This window comes from Culex quinquefasciatus, chromosome 1, assembly GCF_015732765.1.
Source record: "Culex quinquefasciatus strain JHB chromosome 1, VPISU_Cqui_1.0_pri_paternal, whole genome shotgun sequence".
In the NCBI taxonomy this organism is placed as follows: Eukaryota; Metazoa; Arthropoda; class Insecta; order Diptera; family Culicidae; genus Culex; species Culex quinquefasciatus.
Genome location: NC_051861.1, coordinates 23,905,553 through 23,923,498, shown reverse-complemented (window position 1 = coordinate 23,923,498; position 17,946 = coordinate 23,905,553). Strand labels below are relative to the sequence as shown.

The following is a 17,946-nucleotide window of genomic DNA, read 5'->3' as shown; positions in this document are numbered from 1 at the left end:
GAATGGAAAAACTGCTGACCGTGAAACCCGCTACACCACCCACTCCCCCTTCCTCTTTTTGCATGACCATTCCCAACAGCCCAGCGGAACAGTTCACAATCATCGATTCAATCAGACCGCGGCTTCCTTCCTTCCATCCCTCTTGTTCCAACCACCAGTCCAGTGGTCCCAGCCTGCCATGACCTGACGTGCGCCGGGCCTACTATTGCTTACTTCCTAGCCCGTCACTGCTGCCTGTCCTGTGTGCAGGTGAGCCGTCATCGTCGTCGTGTTTTTCACCTGGCACACACTGACAAACTTCCGAACACGCAATCGTCGTCGTAGTAGGCCGAAACGCTCTTGAATGAAAACTTTTCGCTTGTGCTCTGTGGTGGTGAGTAGTGAGCAGCAGCCTTTGCCTTGTGTGCGTGTGTGAGTTGGAGAGAGAAACATCCCGCCCCCCTACAACTCACTCACACCGCCAAACAAAGAGAGTGGAGAGAGGGGTGAGTTTTCCCTTCTGATTGCTGTCACGTGTGTTTCAAGTGCAATACATGCTCACACGTGAGTGTGTGCGTGTGTATTGGTGTGCGTTACTACTGACACAGTTCTCAGCAGCGGAGGGGTCGCCTGGTTATAGCAGTTGGATCGGGCTCTGAACGGCGGCGAACGACGAGTCCTTCTCGTTCCGATGGGAAAAATGTATTAATAATACAGAAGGATGTCGATGGGCAGGAAAAAGGACCGAGGGAGCAGCCCTTCCCCCCCTACAGTAAGTATGAGTCAGTTGGTGCTGGATGGAAGTGGTGCCAGCAATCGATATTTTAATCTGGAGTTATTGCCTTCCTCACCTCAATGAGAAAAGGCTATAAAATCACTCAAAAAATGAACTTCTTTACTCGACCTCGTAGACCCACCTTCACGTATACCTATCGACTTAGAATCAAATTCTGAACAAATGTCTGTGCGTGTGTCTGGATGTGAGTCCGTGCACCGAAAAATATGCACACGATTATCTCCGGACTGGCTGAACCGATTTGGACCGTTTTGGTCTCATTCGATTCGTCTTGGGGTCCCACAAGACCCTAGTTAATATTATGAAGTTTAGAGAAGTACTTCAAAAGTTATGCTAAAAAAACAATTTAAGCTAAACTTCCGAAGATTGCAAAAAGGGTGGTTTTTGTAAGAAAATCCACCATGCTTTTTAGAAAGGTATTTAAAAGACCTTTCCAACGCTTTAAAAAGATTAACGATTTGACAACCCCATCAATAGTTATGAGCACTTAAGTGTTATTTATACACTTTTTTGAGGCTGGATCTCAGATATTATGTTGAAAAAGTTGTCCGGATCTATCATGCGACCCATCGTTGGATAGGTAATCAAAAGACCTTTCCAACAAGCCCAAAGGATTGAAGATCTGACAACCCTATCAAAAGTTATAAGTACTTTAATGTTTTAATAAACTTTATTTGAGGCCGTATCTCAGATATTTTGATAAAAAAATGCGAGGAAGGCACCAACCACCTAAAGGTTGATCAAGTAAAGTTTTTTGAAAAGGTCCAATAAACCAAATTTTCAGTTTTTGCTTTTTGGATGTTTTTTGTCTGTTTTTGTCTGTTGTCTTTTAACTTTTTTTAAAGAAGCATATATTTGGATAAAAACTAAATTAGAGGTAACACATCTTATTCCTAAAAATTTATTAATACTTTTGGACACTGTTTTGGTTTTTGAGAATTCAAATGGAACTGCCTTAGAATCAGCGAATCCGAATTCGCTAATTGGAAAGACTGGCCTGTCAAAAGCATGAAATCAAAAAGTAAGGGAGCGTTATTTTATTACGTAACGCAGTTAGGGGGCGGTGTCGGCATCTGTTATCAAAAGGGGATGGGGAGGGGTGATGATGAAAATTATGTTTCGTAACGCAAATAACGCACTTATGAAAATTTGCAAATAGACTTTGTGTTACGCGTTACAGGGGAGTAGGGGGGGATCGCTTATCTATTACGATTTGTTACGAGGGGGGAGGGTGGTGGGATCAAAAATCCCAAATTTTGCGATACGTAATAAAAGAACGCTCCCTAAATTATATTTTTGAGCGAACATTCGGAGTTGTGAAATTCGTATAAACGAATCCGCTCTACTGGTTGATGCATGAAGTGATTTGTTTATTTTCGGCACCCTCATTAAGCGTCAAACCATACAAAATCCGGATATCTTCCGGAAAAGATCCGGCAGAAGTTTGTATCTATTTGACGTTTGCTGAGGGTAAAAAGTGTGGGTTATGTTAATGCTTGCAAAAGACAAAATGCAATACAAACGGACACCAAATAAAAAAGTTTTATCAAGACCTTGCAAAAAAGTAAAATTAGATAAATGTACAACTGAAGTTAAAACAATCATCATTTTGCAAATTGTTACATTAACTCCTAACTTCTACACTTTAAAAAGCAATGTTTTCTATTGTGATTTTTAATAGCTCACATCTTAAAAGACTACAAACACTACAAAAATCGCTTTTCATTTATTATTATAGTGTAAAGGACCCAGTTTCACTCCAGTTTTCAACCAATTAATGGAGTTGTTGTTTAATCAACTTAAACCATTTTATGATTGATAAAATTACGTAGTGATTAAAATTCATTGAAGCTGGTACACATATTTTTAAAAGTTTTTGTCATCCCGTCCCCCCCCCTCCCCCTTCCAAATCGGCCAGAAAAATCAGGGGGCAACAAAAAATATTTTTTCAAAGAACTATGAAATTTCAATGAAAATTGAAGTGCAATCAGCTGAAATCAGTTTTAAAACGTTTTCCCTTGTGTTTAGAATCATTTATAGCATGTTTGGGTTTTTTAGTGCTTTGAATTTTAAAAAATGTTCTGTGTACAGCATCGCAAAAACTTATTTTTTTGCAACATTTTTGTTTTCGTCAAGAGAAATTCTCTCAGATTTTGGTCATTCGATTTTTTTGTATTTTTAATCAAAACGAAACTTTTATGGTGCCTTCGGTTTGCCCAAAAAGCCATTTTCCATCATTAGTTTGTCCATATAAATTTCCATACAAATTTTTCAGCTGTCCATACAAAATGATGTATGAAAATTCAAAAATCTGTATCTTTTGAAGGAATTTTTGATCGAGTTTTTGTCTTCGGCAAAGTTGTAGGTATGGATACACGGTAAAAATTGTGATTTTGAATTTAACTTTTGTCACTAAACCTTGATTTGCAAAAACATTTTTTTATTTTTATGTGTTTTAGGGAACATCAAATGCAAACTCTTCAAAAATTTTCAGAATGGGCAAAAATCTTAGAATAAGTTATGAATTTTGAATCAATACTGATTTTTTCAAAAAATCGAAATATTGGTCGCCAAAATTTTTTAACTTAATTTTTCGATGTAAAATCAAATTTGCAATCAAAAAGTTTGCCCACTTTTGAAATAAAATATTTTTTAAATGTTGAAAACATTTTCTATATATTGCTTTTCGAACTTTGTTGATACGACCTTCAGTTGCTGAGATATTGCCGTGCAAAGGTTTAAAAACAGGAAAATTTATGTTTGCTAAGTCTCACCCAAACAACTCACCATTTTCTAACGTCGATATCTCAGCAACTAATGGTCCGATTAAAATATGAAACATTCGTAAAATTTTCCGAACTTTTCGAAAACAATATTCTAAAAGTTTTCAAATCTAGACTAACATTTCAAGAGGGCGTAATATTGAATGTTTGGCCCTTTTGAAATGTTAGACTTGATTTGAAAATTTTGAAAATATAATATAAATAAAAGCTTTTCAAATTTATTTTTTTAAAGTGGGCAAACATGTGCATTAATTTTTCACTTAAGTAGTTTTTGATTGCAAATTTGATATTACATCGAAAATGAAGTTAAAAAATTTTGGCGACCAATATTTCAATTTTTTGAAAAAATCAGATTTGATTCAAAAATTTATAACATGTTCAAATATTTTTCGTACAACCTGGAAATTTCTGAAAAGTTGGCATTTGATGTTCCTAAAACATATAAAAAAAGTGTTTTTGCAAATTAAGTTTTAGTGACAAAAGTTAAATTAAAAATCACCTAATCTTTTTTACCGTGTAATTTTTTTTAGTGTGGTCCTACAACTTTGCTGAAGACACCAAATCGATCAAAAAATACCTTCAAATATACAGATTTTTGAATATATATGGACAAACTAATGATGTAAAAGTTTCAGCCGTATTAAAAAATACAAAAATTAAAATTAAAAAAAAAGTTCGATTTCGTAGAGAACTGCTCCGAAACTTACATTTTATGAAATTAACGATTGCAAAACAACTGAACTAGTGTAAAATGCAGCATAAATCTTTTTTTTTCATGTAGATTCTTAAAATTAAGTTTCACTGTTTTCATCACTTTCAATAAATTTTTAATTCTTATTAAGCTTAGAGATTTAAAACGTTTGAAACATTTTTTAAAAGGTTTAACATGAACACAACAAAAACTGCCGAAAATCTGGCAGCATTGTCACTAAAAACGCAACTGCTGGCAGAAACGGACTGACGGTGGTTGGCTCTGGTTTCAAAGTGGGTGGCTGGCGGGTGGGAAGTTTAATGGAACACGTTCACCAGTGGAAAACTTGGCGATGGAAAACCGTGACGGTAGGGGGGGGGGGGGTATGAATAAAAAGAAGGGAGCAGCGGAAGCAAGAAAAAAAATCTCATATATGGCTCACTGGAGAGATCCTTAACCATTGCCTTTTCTGGAATTGTTCAACAATTGAATTGATTTTTCACTCCGAAAATAAATTCAAATCGTATAAAATCCCTTCTCACCTTGTTACTACTCCTGATAAAAAAGCACCCTGAATTTGTGCTGTCACACATTTGAGCAATGATTGACGCTGCTGAACTTTCGCTGGAACAATCACTGGTGGTGTTGTGCACATTTGATATGTTTCAGATTATCACAAAAAGGAGGCTGCCCTTTGCTTTGCTACACAAAAAATTACATTCTTCCTTTTAAAATGTCACATTTCAGCACGCTACAATCTCGTAGCAATGATTGATTCCTTATCATTCACACTTTCATCACTGAATTTTTTACACTTTTTTTTCTCAGAACGATTTGGCACTCCTCTCACGCACGTCAGTAGGCTGTTCGACCTCCAGGATCGGTTGAAGGAACTCTCGTGGTCGGTAATCCAGTAGGCAAGTTGATCGCGGAAAAGCTCCGTCCCAAAATTCTGAAATTTCCCAAAACTCGACGAACTTGACGGGTGTCCTTGTGCGCGAGGACGATCGGACACAAATATGGCGCTTCCTCCAGCGAAAGGACGACCGAGCGAAGGACTCCGAGCAGAAGCGACCGTTCCGTGAGAGCCACCGAGCACAAGTTCTGCTGGCTGGCCGTTCTGCCCAAGTTCATCGTCGTCGAGGAGCAAAATCCCTCTCACCGTTCTTATCACAAATCACGCTTCACTGACTCACTGCGTTCTGGTACTGCACGCGAGCGGTGAGTTGGTGAGCACTCGCGACTCACACAACTCACTTGCATCTGTTTCTGCCATGGGCTACTGCACGAAAACGTCACACTCTAGTACCACCCCATCTAGTAACCATCCGAGGCTCCGACTCACTGCGTGAGTTAGTGAGCCCCTCTCACCCACTGTTGGTGTTGATGCGTGGTGCGCAGACTCCACACCTCTGGCGGACGCTACAACTCTGCTGCTGATTTTGAGCGCCGCCGTTCATGAAAATCTACAACGACACTAACACCCGCAGCGGTGGGCTGGTAGTGGTGGGAGGCTACAATCAGCGAACGGTCCGCCTGCTGAGATGTTCGTGTGAGTGTGGGTCTGCTATGTACTGCTGGGAAGAAGCTTTATTTTTCGGGAATGTCTTGCAACAGTGTTCGACGAAGAAGAGCAAGACGTGGTTGGGGGGACGGTGGAAGTACTAACTAGTTGAGTGCACTTATTTTCAGGGTGTTTGACGACGACGACGACGACCCGAATGAATTGAGGAGGAAAAGGTTGGTCGGGAAGGGTGGCGATGACTGGGTGACTGTGGTAATGGAAATTACCCTGTTTGGGAAGGTTATGGATAATTGGTGACACGGGTTTGATAAATGGGGAAAGATAAGCGTGCTGGGACACGTGGAATAGCTTCCACCATGTTTGTATGTTTTGATTTTTTTCTGGGAGATTGTATCGAAGCTTATAAAAGGTTGTCCCTCAACACTTATTTAGTTTCATTTAAATTTAAATTAGTTATTTGGGTAATTCTCCGCAAACTCACTCAGCAGTTGCTCCGAACCTTTTAGATTTGCGTGAAACTTTGTCCTAAGCGGTATCCTTTGTCACTGATCACGAATACGAGATCCGTTTTTAAATATCTCGTGACGGTGGTTCGGCATGTTTTTCAATAAAACAATCAGCCTGAAATGCTGAAATGGTGATAAGATGGAAATTTGGTGTCAAAGGGACTTTTATGTAAAATTGGACGCCCGATTTGATGGCATACTCGAAATTCTATAAAAACGTATTTTCCATAAAAAAAACATTAAAAAAGTTTAAGAATCTACCATTTTTCATTACTTAACTGCTTTTTTTGGAACATGTCATTTTAAGGGAAATTTAATGTACTTTTCAAATCTACATTAACCTAGAAGGGTATTTTTTTCGCTAAGAACAAAAAAAAAATAGAATTTCGTGTTTTTTCTAACTTTGCAAGGTTGTTTTCAGAATGTAACATTATGTAATGTTATGTAAACTCAAGTGGTTTGGTTGTAATCATCAAGAGTTATCGCGATTTTACGAAAAAAAAGAATAACCCTACACAGAAAAAATAATGTAAATTTGGAAGCTGTAATTTTGGAAGGTTGAATATTACCTCTTTTATGATGTAATTTTACCTCAATTTAGACAGAAAAAGTGTCATTACACCAGAAAAGTGGTAAAATTACACATTTTCAGAGGTAAAATAACACCTTTTTTCTGACATAAAAGATGTACCCCTTCCCAGATGTAATATTACCATATTTTTTTTTTCTTTGTAAGGAAAAAGTTTCACGAAAATCAAAGAGGGGTCGGGCAACTTTACCCGATTTCGGTTGAGAATTACCCTTTTTAATTTTGTCAAGTTGATTTTATTTGATATGTTATGTATTTATTTGAAATTTTATTAATTTCCAAAATATTTTTTTCGAAAAGTCAGGAAACTCCCTATAAATTTGCTTTAAATTGATAGAAGCTTTGAAAGAAAAGCAAACAAGAAAAATGAAAAGGTTTTCAAATTTTCAACTCAACCCTAACTTGTGATATGGTCATATGGCCAAACAAAAGTGTTTTTGGGCTTTACAGTCATCTAACAAACTAAAAAAAAATACATTTTTTAATAATGGACATTTTTCGCAAATCCTTTTTGTGTGTTGCAACGTGGATCTTTTATTTTGTAACAATGGAAAAATGCAGATTTGCTTTGCCGGCCAAGAATGCCAAAACAATTATATGGGCCAGTGTCCAAAAGCATATCCTGCTCAGGTCAGTTGATGTTTACATTAGGAACGAGCTGGATAGACTCTTTGTTTACACATTGATATTGACCCAATTACATTATTTTGCTATAATAAACTCATTTCTCTTAAATTCCGCCCTACTCTCTCTTGATTCAATGCCACATCTCATCCCTTCGGGAAACGGAAGTGGCAAGAGATAATTGAAATAATTTTCAATATCAGAAATAAATAAATGAATTAATCTCCTCACTTTTACAACTAGCCTTCATTGGTATGGCTGACATAACTGTTTGCGAAAGAAAATTTACCCAAGGGGTATGACACTCAGCTCTTTTAATCATCTCTCGTTCGGAAATAATAGCACAAGCAATAAAAACCTCTAAAAGGCAAGATAAGAAGAAAACCAGCCTCACAACTACAGCCATAATTCTGAATATGTGCTCATTAAACCAGAACCAGATGGAAAATAACTCTTCCCTTCTCCTCCGCACATCCGGATTAGCACCTTTGAATCCCTTACCCACTTCGACGAGGGCAAATGAGTATTGGTTTCGAATCCCAGCGTACGCGTCGATGGAAACATTTATAATCATAACGGAGGCAAAATTTAGCTGAAATCATCACTGACATCATCATCATCATCGCACACTATGATCATCCTTTGGCACTATCGACACAAAGCCAACGTCAAAACGATGACGACGACAAAAGTCATTAAAAATGTTGGGCACCCCACCCTCCCGAAAGAAAAAAGATTAAGTGGCTAATAACGATTTCCGGAGTGGGCCACGGGGCAAGATTTATGGTCGATACTTTAGTCAATTATGTGCGAGTATCTCGGGCCATTTACTGCGGCCGAACGGGCTTCCCAAAATGTGACGTTTTGGCTCGTGTAAAAAGAATTCCGAGGGTGGCGTTCCCCCCATCGTTAATCGCGCCGCGCGTCTGACAGTTGTTTGACACATAGCTGTTTCGGGTTAAAGAGGCTTTACACTTTAGACTTGGAATGGGAATTAAAATTCCATAATCAAGCTGATTTTAAAAGTTTAACCTCAGAGGAGTCTGACGGAAACCACAAGTGGACATCAAAGCAAAACAACAAACAAGTGGGGGAGAGCTTATTAAGACCGACATGGGCAACACAAAGCGGGATGACTGGGACAGAGAGAAAGGGACCTGAGGCAACCGCAAGTGTGTCCTTTGTCGTGGCCCACAAGCTAATCGGAGTAAGACGGTGTCTGTGTGGCGGCACCAGTTGACAAGGGTTATTTTTTCGAAAGAATACAAACATGACACAGTGTCGTACCCCTTGTTGAAAGTTTGTCGGAAGACAACAATTGCTAGATTTTGATGGCAGTAAATTAAAATTATATCCGCCAGAAATTATAGAGATATTGGAAGGAAACCTATATTTTTTCCAATGTTCATGTTGATGTTATAATTCTTTGATTATTGTGTCGATCATGTAAAAAACAAAAACTGATAATTAACATATATTTTAACTTGCCTATGAAGCTTATCCAAATATATAAAATGAAAATAATACAATTAAATTAAAAGTTGTATCTTTTATTTGCAATATCCTTCGACTCTCATTCTTTGATAGCAATAATCTTGAATTGCATACCACAATTTTATGCAATTTCGAAACGCACTTTTAAATTAAATAAAATTTGAAAAAAATATGTCAAAATATTACTTTCTGATACAAGTACTACAAAGTTGAATTTTTCAGCACTCAAATGAATATTTGATTGAAATTTTCGGCACTGTTATTTTTTTGTGATTATAAATAGAAATATAAATACAGAATGACAAAAAAAGTAAGTATTTTGTCTACGAAATGTGCAAAAAAAAGTTATTTCTATTTACCGAATAAACAATAGGTATGTGTTGTCGCTACCAGCAATGCATTAATAACCCTTTTCTATTAATGCAACTTACTGCAGTGTCTCCAAATATCTCTTACCTGAAATGAAAGAAAAGCATAAAACGAACATGATTAGATTTATGTTTTCGTTTCGTTTCTTTTCATATCATAAAACAAGGTTATCTTTCAACAGAAAATCATTTTTCGGTTTATTCCTAAGTCAACATTGATTCACTGCCAACCGCTGATCGGAACGAGCACAGAAATAACATCTATCAGGTCTCTCGCCAGGCAGAGAACCTTTCGATAGGTTAATCGATATTCTGGCCATTTTCCACCGCACGTCGTTCCTCGCCCTGCCATAAAATTTCATAGCCTACTCGTAGGCTTCGAAGGCAACAGAACTTGAACAGAACGACACAATTTTGTTGCGTATTACTACCGCTGAGAGGCCATGGCCAACTCTTGGATGGCATTCAGGGCTGCCAGTAATGACACTTCTGGGGTGGAGTTTGCCTCAGTTGTTGCTATTTTGGACCTATCTTGCATTGATTTGTCACATTTGACAAGTAACTTGTTTGGTTTTGTCGGAAATGCTCGCCAACTAGGTCGAATAAAGGGACAACAATTCCACAATTTCTGTCTGCTGCGTGACCCACATCCCCCTTCTTCCCTGTTCTATTTGTCGTCCGTTCTGGGGTAAAACTTTTAAGGTTAGGACAATTTCCTGGCTCTACCTGCTCGTGGTGTGTGTTATTTTTTTTTTCATCAGGACAATATTGATTACGCGACGGGCTGCGGAAGTCAATGTGGTTCAAGAGTAAGGGTGGTTTGCGTTCTGGTTTATTTTTTGGGTTTTGGAAAACCACACAGGAAACTACAAGCGGCCAACGGGGTAAAAGCGAGTTTTCATTAAGCTGCGTTTTCCCGAATGTAATGCGAAAGACAAAGTCGTTTCCTTCTCGGGCAAGATTATACCAACACAGCACACACAAGTCATTTCAGGGACAGGAACAGGGAAACAGGGCGGGAAAAGGGTAAAGGTAGGCCATGACTTTTGAGAGCTTGGTTCGACAGCGCACCGGATTATGCGAGACTACACTTAATTCTGTTTGTATTCGTGATGTCAGTTGGTGTTGTTGTTATTTGGGAGCTTTCGGGAGAAAGTTGTGATTGCTATTGTTAGCGTTTGGGGGAAGGAGAGGTTTTGGAAATTTATTCATGCTTTTGCTGTTGCGTCTTCTGTCCCTGTCGTGTGAAAACAACAATTTTGAGAACATTTTCGTTTCCACCTATGTGTTATGCCGATTTGTCATTGTAAACTTGTCGTAAACAGTAAGCTTATACATGAAAAAACTGTAGATGCGACAACTGGCCAACATCCTGGTCAGAACGCATTTGAAACAAGTAGATGCAAGAGTACCATAAACAATTCTAGAGTTTGTTTTTTTTTATTTGTAATTATAACTTGGGATTTCGGCAACCAAATTCAACCAAACTTTGGGACAATGCACAGAATGATCAGCCAAATTAAAGGTGTTTGTTATTGTTTACATTGCGTGCTTTATTTTTAGTTTATTAAAGGTCAAACATCAAAACGCGTTTTTCTCGAAACGTCAAAAAGCGACGTGTGACAAGATAGCACGACAGCGTCGGTTCGTAGTGTATAAATCGATGCCTCTGTTTTCTCTTGCACTAAGCTTGCTGGGATTCCTATCTAGTTTAACTTCGGATTTATTTGTAACGAAAACACTTCGTAAATCTGAAAATGTTTACCATTTCTTTTATTTAAAAACAGCTGGGTATACAATAAAAGCATCAGAATTGATAAAAAAACATCACAGGAATTGCCTTCAGGACGAACGTAGAGTGGAGTATCAACATTACAGGAATTGACCTGCTCAATTCTTGTAAATTTCTGCCCCAAAAATAGGAACAAAGCGCTTCCCTTCTTCTGCTGTGAGAACCACCAGAAATTCCATTGCATCATCATAATCATGGCTGTAATCGCAGTCTATTGCTCATCCTTTTGGAGGATATCTTCAGGGACGTGCAGCGGGCAAGGGCAGAACCATTTCAAATTCCAATAATCCTTGAAATTTTACTGCTACCGTCCCGGAAACTGGAAAACCTCCCCCCTCTTGCTGGACCGGGAAATTGTCCCGTAGTAGTACTACACAATCCACACCGGAATGAGTTGGCAGCAGTCGTAATAGTAGTAGTAGTAGCCATCGTAGTACGAGCTCTGCTCTAGTAGAGTACTACTACAAACATCCGCCCACCCGCGGAGACTCGCAGTCCGGGTGTCCTTGTGTGTGCATTTGCAGGACAACGCGAAGCACAAAAAAAAGGACCGACCCCCCTTTTTCAGTGTGTGCATTCAGTTGCATTCGCCCAGCATGTGCATGTGTGAAATGGCACCAACACTCTTGAAACCACTTTAACGTGTACGTATTTGTCACATAAATCTCAAATACACACACACACAAACCAGGTGGGTTCTACACCGGACATCATCATTATGGTCATTCTGACCACCGCCACCACCACCCTCATAAAGTCCACCAAATTTTGCCTGGCCAGGAGGAAAATCTATCGATTGTTTGTGTCGTTCGTGCCGAGATCTGGGGGCCTGGAGCAGGTGAAATTACACGCGCGCGGTACAAATTGATTGGAAAGGAAGGGGAATAGTTTCGCACCAGAGAGAAAGAGAGCGAGTAGGAATGAGATATCTGACCTGATAGCCAAAAATAGAATCTGGCAAGTGATTGCACATGTAGTGTGTAATGTCAAAAATTGTCATTTATTGACTCATGTGGAACTTCACATTACACGGAACAAAATCCGGTTTGCGGAATCGCAAACTTTGCTTCCGATTTACTCTAAAAATCGCAAATCTTGGTTTGCACCCGTCAGCAGGAAGCATTGCTTCCAATATCGCAAACGATGATTTTCGATATCGCAAACGTAACGCAGTAACGCCTACCCCGCCAAAAGCACGCAGCACGCAGCCACTACAATATTTACCTTTTTGAATTGACCGTTGGTTCTCGATTTTTTAAATGGAAATAAGAAGAAGAAGAGGTTTATTTCTTTTATTTATTTATTCATAGTTCAAAAACAAATCAAGGGAATTGTGTGAGTGGTTTACTACGGAATTTTGATTCAATCAGTTGTGTTTTGCTTTTGATTGGAAAAATATGCCGTGTATTTGTTGATGCTCCACTTGCCCAAGTCTTTATGGCCGGCAACGTCACCGCGGCGGGTCCTTCTCGTGCTCGGTGAAGTCGGCGGCGAGGCGACCCGGACGGAAGTGCTGAGACAGGGCATCGAGCACGGGTGGTTGATCTGGCACGTTCCTTGAGCGGATTCGCGTACCACCAGAAGTTCTCCTCGTCCAGGAGGTTGTTGCTCTTTTCCTCTCCGTGCCTTCGGGAAAGGTCTTAGTGCGGACTCAGGTTCATGCCGGAGCCCGAGTTACTCTGGAGCATCTGGCGCCACACGAGGGCAACGAAGACGCCTTCACCTCAAGGATCGACTTGAGCAGAGTGTCCTCCGTTAGAAGACTGTCCGCCGGAAACAAGTCCTCAGAATTTCCGCCTGAAGTCGGATCTGTGAAGGCGTTTGCCAAACTCACGCTGCAATCGTTAGCCGTAGCCTGTGAAAGAGAACACAAAAATAAATTGCAATATTATCGTCTCTCGACTCAAATAAAATAATTCTCAAAATTTTCGAAAAATAATTCAATTTCTCTAAAATTTCCTAACATTCTTTAAAATTCTCTAAACTGCCCATGATCGCATAAATGTCCCATATGCATTTTCGTCACTTTTGAGTTATTGATGCAGTTTGGTTCAAAATCGTGTGCTCTTTCAAAAGAGCCTATAACATCCAGTACTTTGTTCTAGAAATCAGGAGGAAATCCAGTTTTTTCGTGAAAACTTAACACGTAGCCTTATGTATGGGACAAACTTGTTTAGCGTTTTTCTCAGCTTGCTGTTTTTGCATATGGGACATTTATGTGAACATGGGCAGTAAAGTTCTCAAGAATTCTCTAAAATTTACCAAAATTCACCAAAATTTTTCAACATGTTCCTAATTTCTATAAACTTCTCTGAAATTTTCCAAAGTTCTTTAAAATTATTTTAAATTTCCTAAAATTTTCTAAATTTCTCCAAAATTTTCCAAAATACTATAAAATTCTTCAAAATTTTCCTAAATTCTATAAAATTCTTCAAAATTTGCTAAAATTTCCCAGAATTCTTTAAAATTTTCTAAAATGTTAAAAAAAATCTCTAAAAATTACTAAAATTCTCTAAAATTGTTTGAAATTCTTTAAAATTTTCAAAAAAATCTCTTGAATTCTCTAAAAAAATTATAAAATTGTCTAAAATTCGCTTAAAATCTTTTAAATTGTCTAAAAATCTCTGAAATTCTATATAATATTCCAAAGTATTCTAAAATTCTTAAAAATTCTTTAAAATTTCTTTGAATTCTTTGATATTCAAAAAAATATCAAAATTTTCTAAAATTTCTATTAAAATCTTCAAAATTCAATTAAAATCTGTTTAATTTTCCAACCTTCTTTAATATTCTCTGAAATTTTCCAAACATCTCTAAAATTCTCTGAAATTCTCTTAAATTTTCTAAACCTTTCCAAAATTTTCAAAAAACCCCTGAAATTCTGTCAAATTTTCTTAGTTTCTTCGAAATTCTATAAAATACTTTGAATTTCAATAAAATTCTCTAAAAATTTTCAAAAATCTCTAAAATTCTATAAAACTTTTCAAAGTTCTCTTAAATTCTCCAAAATTCTTTAAAATTCTCCAAAGTTTCCCAAAATCTTTAAAATGTTTGAAATTCTGTTAAATTTTATAAAATTAATTGAAATTTTCTATAATTCTTTCAAGTTTTTCAATATTCTCTGAAATTCAATTAAATTCCTTAAAATTTTCCAAAATCCTTTAAAAATCCTTTAAAAACTAAAACATTTTCCAAAAATCATTTAAATAAAAAAACATTTTTTCTAACATTTTTAAATTCTCTAAAATTCTTCAAAATTCTATTAAACTCTATAAATTTCTTTAAAGTTCTCTAAAACTTTACAGAATTCTCCTAAATTTTCCAAAATTCTTTGAAATTCTTCCAAACTCTCTCAAATTTTCCAAAATTGTTTAAAATTTTCTAAAATTTCCAAAATCTCTAAAATTCCTTAAAAATTCTATAAAAATTCTTCAAAGTTCTCTTAAACTTTCAAAAGTTTTTAAAATCCTCCAAAATATCCCAAAAATCTTTCAAATATTTTAAATTCTGTTCAATTTTATAAAATAAATTGAAATTCTTTATAATTCACTTAAATTGTTCAAAATTCTTTGAAATTCTATTAAATTCTATTCTATTCTTCCAAAATTCTTTAAAATTCTCTTAAGTTTAGTAAAATTCTTCAAAATTTTCTTAAATTCTATAAAATTCTCTAAAATTCTTTAAAATTTTCCAAAATTCTCTTAAATTTTTCAAAGTTCTTCAAAATTCTTTGAAATTTTCTAAGAATTTCCAAAATCTCTAGAATTTTCTAAAATTATTTGAAATTTTCCAAAATTCTTCAAAAATCGCTGGAATTTCAAAATTCTCTAAAATTATGCAAAAATCTTGAAAATTCGCTTAAATTCTTCAAAATTGTTTTAAAGGCTCTAAAATTGTACATAATATTCCAAAATTTTCTAAAATACTTTAAAATTCTCTAAAATTCATTAAAATTCTCTATTTATTTCAAAATTCTCTTAAATTTCTAAAATTTACTAAAATTCTCTTAAATTTAAAAAATTCAAAAAATCACTAAAATTCTCTTAAATTTTCTAAAGTTTTCCAAAATTTCATATCAATCTTAAAAATTCTGTTTAATTAGAATTCTCTTAAATTTTTCAAATTCGAAGAATTTCTTTTAAACTTTATAAAATTCTATAATATTTTCAAAAATTATCTAAAATTCTTGTAAATTCTTCAAAATTCTCTACAATTTTCGATTTTTTTTTAAATGCTCCAAATTTTTCCAAAAATGTTTAGTTATGCAAAATTTTATGAAACTCTTGAAAAATCTTAAGAATTCTCTTATATTTTTCAATTCCCTTTAATTTTACAAAAAAAAAATAAAACTCTTAAAAAGTCTCTTCAATTTTTCAAAATTCTCCGAAATTCTACAAAATTCTTTAAAAAATTCTAAAATTATTAATTTTTTTTAAAAATTTCTCTTAAATTTTCCATTTTTTTTAATTTTGCAAAATTCTGCTAATTTTTTTTTGCTTTTTTGTATTTTTGTATTTTTGTATTTTTGTATTTTTGTGTTTTTGTATTTTTGTATTTTTGTATTTTTGTATTTTTGTATTTTTGTATTTTTGTATTTTTGTATTTTTGTATTTTTGTATTTTGTATTTTTGTATTTTGTATTTTTGTATTTTTGTATTTTGTATTTTGTATTTTTGTATTTTGTATTTTTGTATTTTTGTATTTTGTATTTTTGTATTTTTGTATTTTTGTATTTTTGTATTTTTGTATTTTTGTATTTTTAAATTTTTGTATTTTTGTTTTTTTGTATTTTTGTATTTTTGTATTTTTGTATTTTTGTATTTTTGTATTTTATATTGAATTATTTTGTGTTTGATAATTTTGTATTTGATAATTTTTGTAATGTATTTTGAACTTTAACACAATTCTAGCAAAACAATGTTATATGGCCGTTGCCGAAGTGAGAACAAAGAGTCTATCCTACTCGTTCCTAATGTAAACATCAACTGACGTGAGCAGGATAGACTCTTTGTTCACACTTCAGCAACGGCCCTATTACATTGTTTTGCTAGAATGGTGGTTAAAGTTCACGGGTTAATTATGCAAACATTTTTGTGATCATTTTCAAAGAAATTACATTTGTATAAAGGAGCTTTTTTTAATTTTACAAGATTTTTCGTCAGATTTTTTACTATTTTGCGATAGTCCCAAACGCATATAATTCGTGGTCAAAGTAATCAAAATTTTATGAGAATAGGCATATTTCCCTATTGTTTCTGACTTTACACAAATTGAAACGGAATAAATGAATGTTGTCCCTTCATAATACTCTTTCAGAAGTAGCTGAACTTACCAACAAAAGCATTAAAAGTATCTCTTAATCCACTGATCGATCAGGTCCAAGTCGCAATTTTCCGCCGTTTTCCGGTGTACACCTTGCCTTTGTACTTCGGGCACCATTTCCATTCGAAGTATTCTACACTTTAAGACACGAATTCGGATTGCTTCGATCATTTCCCGCAGGTGAAGCTGGTGCGCCATGAGAACCAGGTCGTGGTAAGCTGGGTCGTGGACACCAGCCTGGACATTATCTAACTGCTGGGCGAGCTGGGCATTGACAAAGCAGAGAAAGCGGAACGGACCGTAACGATGATCCGGGAGGTGTTCCGGAAGCACTTCCAGGTGCGGATTTCGGATAAGAGTTGAGGAGAGCGTTCCGGGAGGCGGAGGCTCTCAAGCGGTTGATTGATGTGTGCGGATTTACGGAACAGGAAGCGCTCAAGGCTGGGTAGTTCATTGAGAGGGCGTAAAGGACGTACTTCTTGCAGAACGTCTACAAGGAGTATCATGGTCCGGTGACGACTATTGGAAGGAAGCTGCCGAATGCTCTTTTTTTTGTCCAACTTGTGCAGCCGTATGTTTCGCTTCGAGCTCGTCAGTCGGTCGTTCATCTGCACCGCCGGTTGTGCTGTAAGATATAAATTAGAAATGTTGTGAATATTCTAAATACAAAGTAATCATACTCACCAAATGAATCATATTTTTACAAAAAAATGATGATTACCGCAGAGTATCGTGGCTCAGACACACGACATTTTTCGTTTGTTTATGTTTTGCTCTAGCCGGTGCTTAAACAGCTGACTGAAAATGACAGCGCGTAACGCATTGGCTGCGGCGGCCTGCACAGACAAAAGGACCACAAACATGATGTTTGCAATTTCGCTAACATTTTCTTTCGATATCGAAAACAATTCTTTCAATATTGAAAACATATTCGATGAATTCGAAAACGAGCATTGTTTTCGGATTCATCGCAATATTTTTCCGAATCCGCATGCCGGATTTTGTTCCGTGTAGAATACTTGATTATTTCAAAGGAATTTTTTTTGATAGGCCCAACAGACTATGCTTTATTAGGGTGTAATATCAAAATCGATTTTCCAGCACAGCACTTTTTCAGTTCCTTTGGGGTCTAAACAACTCCCCAAAGTTTGGGACCGATTGTTTAGTCCTCACTTTGCGCAAAGCGATTCAATTTTCCATATACATTTGTATGGGAAAATCATTTTTGATTTTGATATTTATCAAATCCACGTTTCATGCTATATCAAAACCGGACTCATATTCGGATGCTCTGGAATGTCCTCTACAACTTTGCCGAAGAGAGTATGGTGCTAACTTGCTCCTGATAGAAGATATAGCGTCCTCAAAACTCGTCTAAAACGTGATTTTCGAGCAAAAAACACGTTTTAGACGAGTTTTGAAAACGTTGTATCTTTTTTTATGGGCAAGCTAGCACCATACTCTCTTCGGCAAAGTT

General features: G+C 36.1%; 1 protein-coding gene and 1 long non-coding RNA gene across 5 annotated transcripts in view; both read right to left on the bottom strand.

Moving 5' to 3' along the window:
- The window catches only part of LOC6039070 (rho GTPase-activating protein 100F), an 89,116-nt gene that overhangs the window by 42,326 nt on the left and 28,844 nt on the right, over positions 1-17,946 (bottom strand). The window contains exon 1 of one of the 4 annotated variants that reach the window (XM_038266905.1): positions 4,792-5,341. The exons of the other annotated variants lie outside the window; for them this stretch is intronic. Coding sequence (XP_038122833.1) covers positions 4,792-4,842 — 51 coding nt within the window. The 5' untranslated portion in view covers positions 4,843-5,341. Of the gene's footprint in view, positions 1-4,791; positions 5,342-17,946 lie in introns of those variants that run through there. 4 annotated transcript variants of the gene reach the window in all.
- On the bottom strand, positions 12,496-17,230 carry LOC119771211. The gene is made up of 3 exons (XR_005279088.1): positions 17,154-17,230; positions 16,480-17,094; positions 12,496-13,002 (listed from the first exon to the last, which is right to left on the bottom strand). It is a non-coding gene; the product is annotated as an uncharacterized LOC119771211 (long non-coding RNA).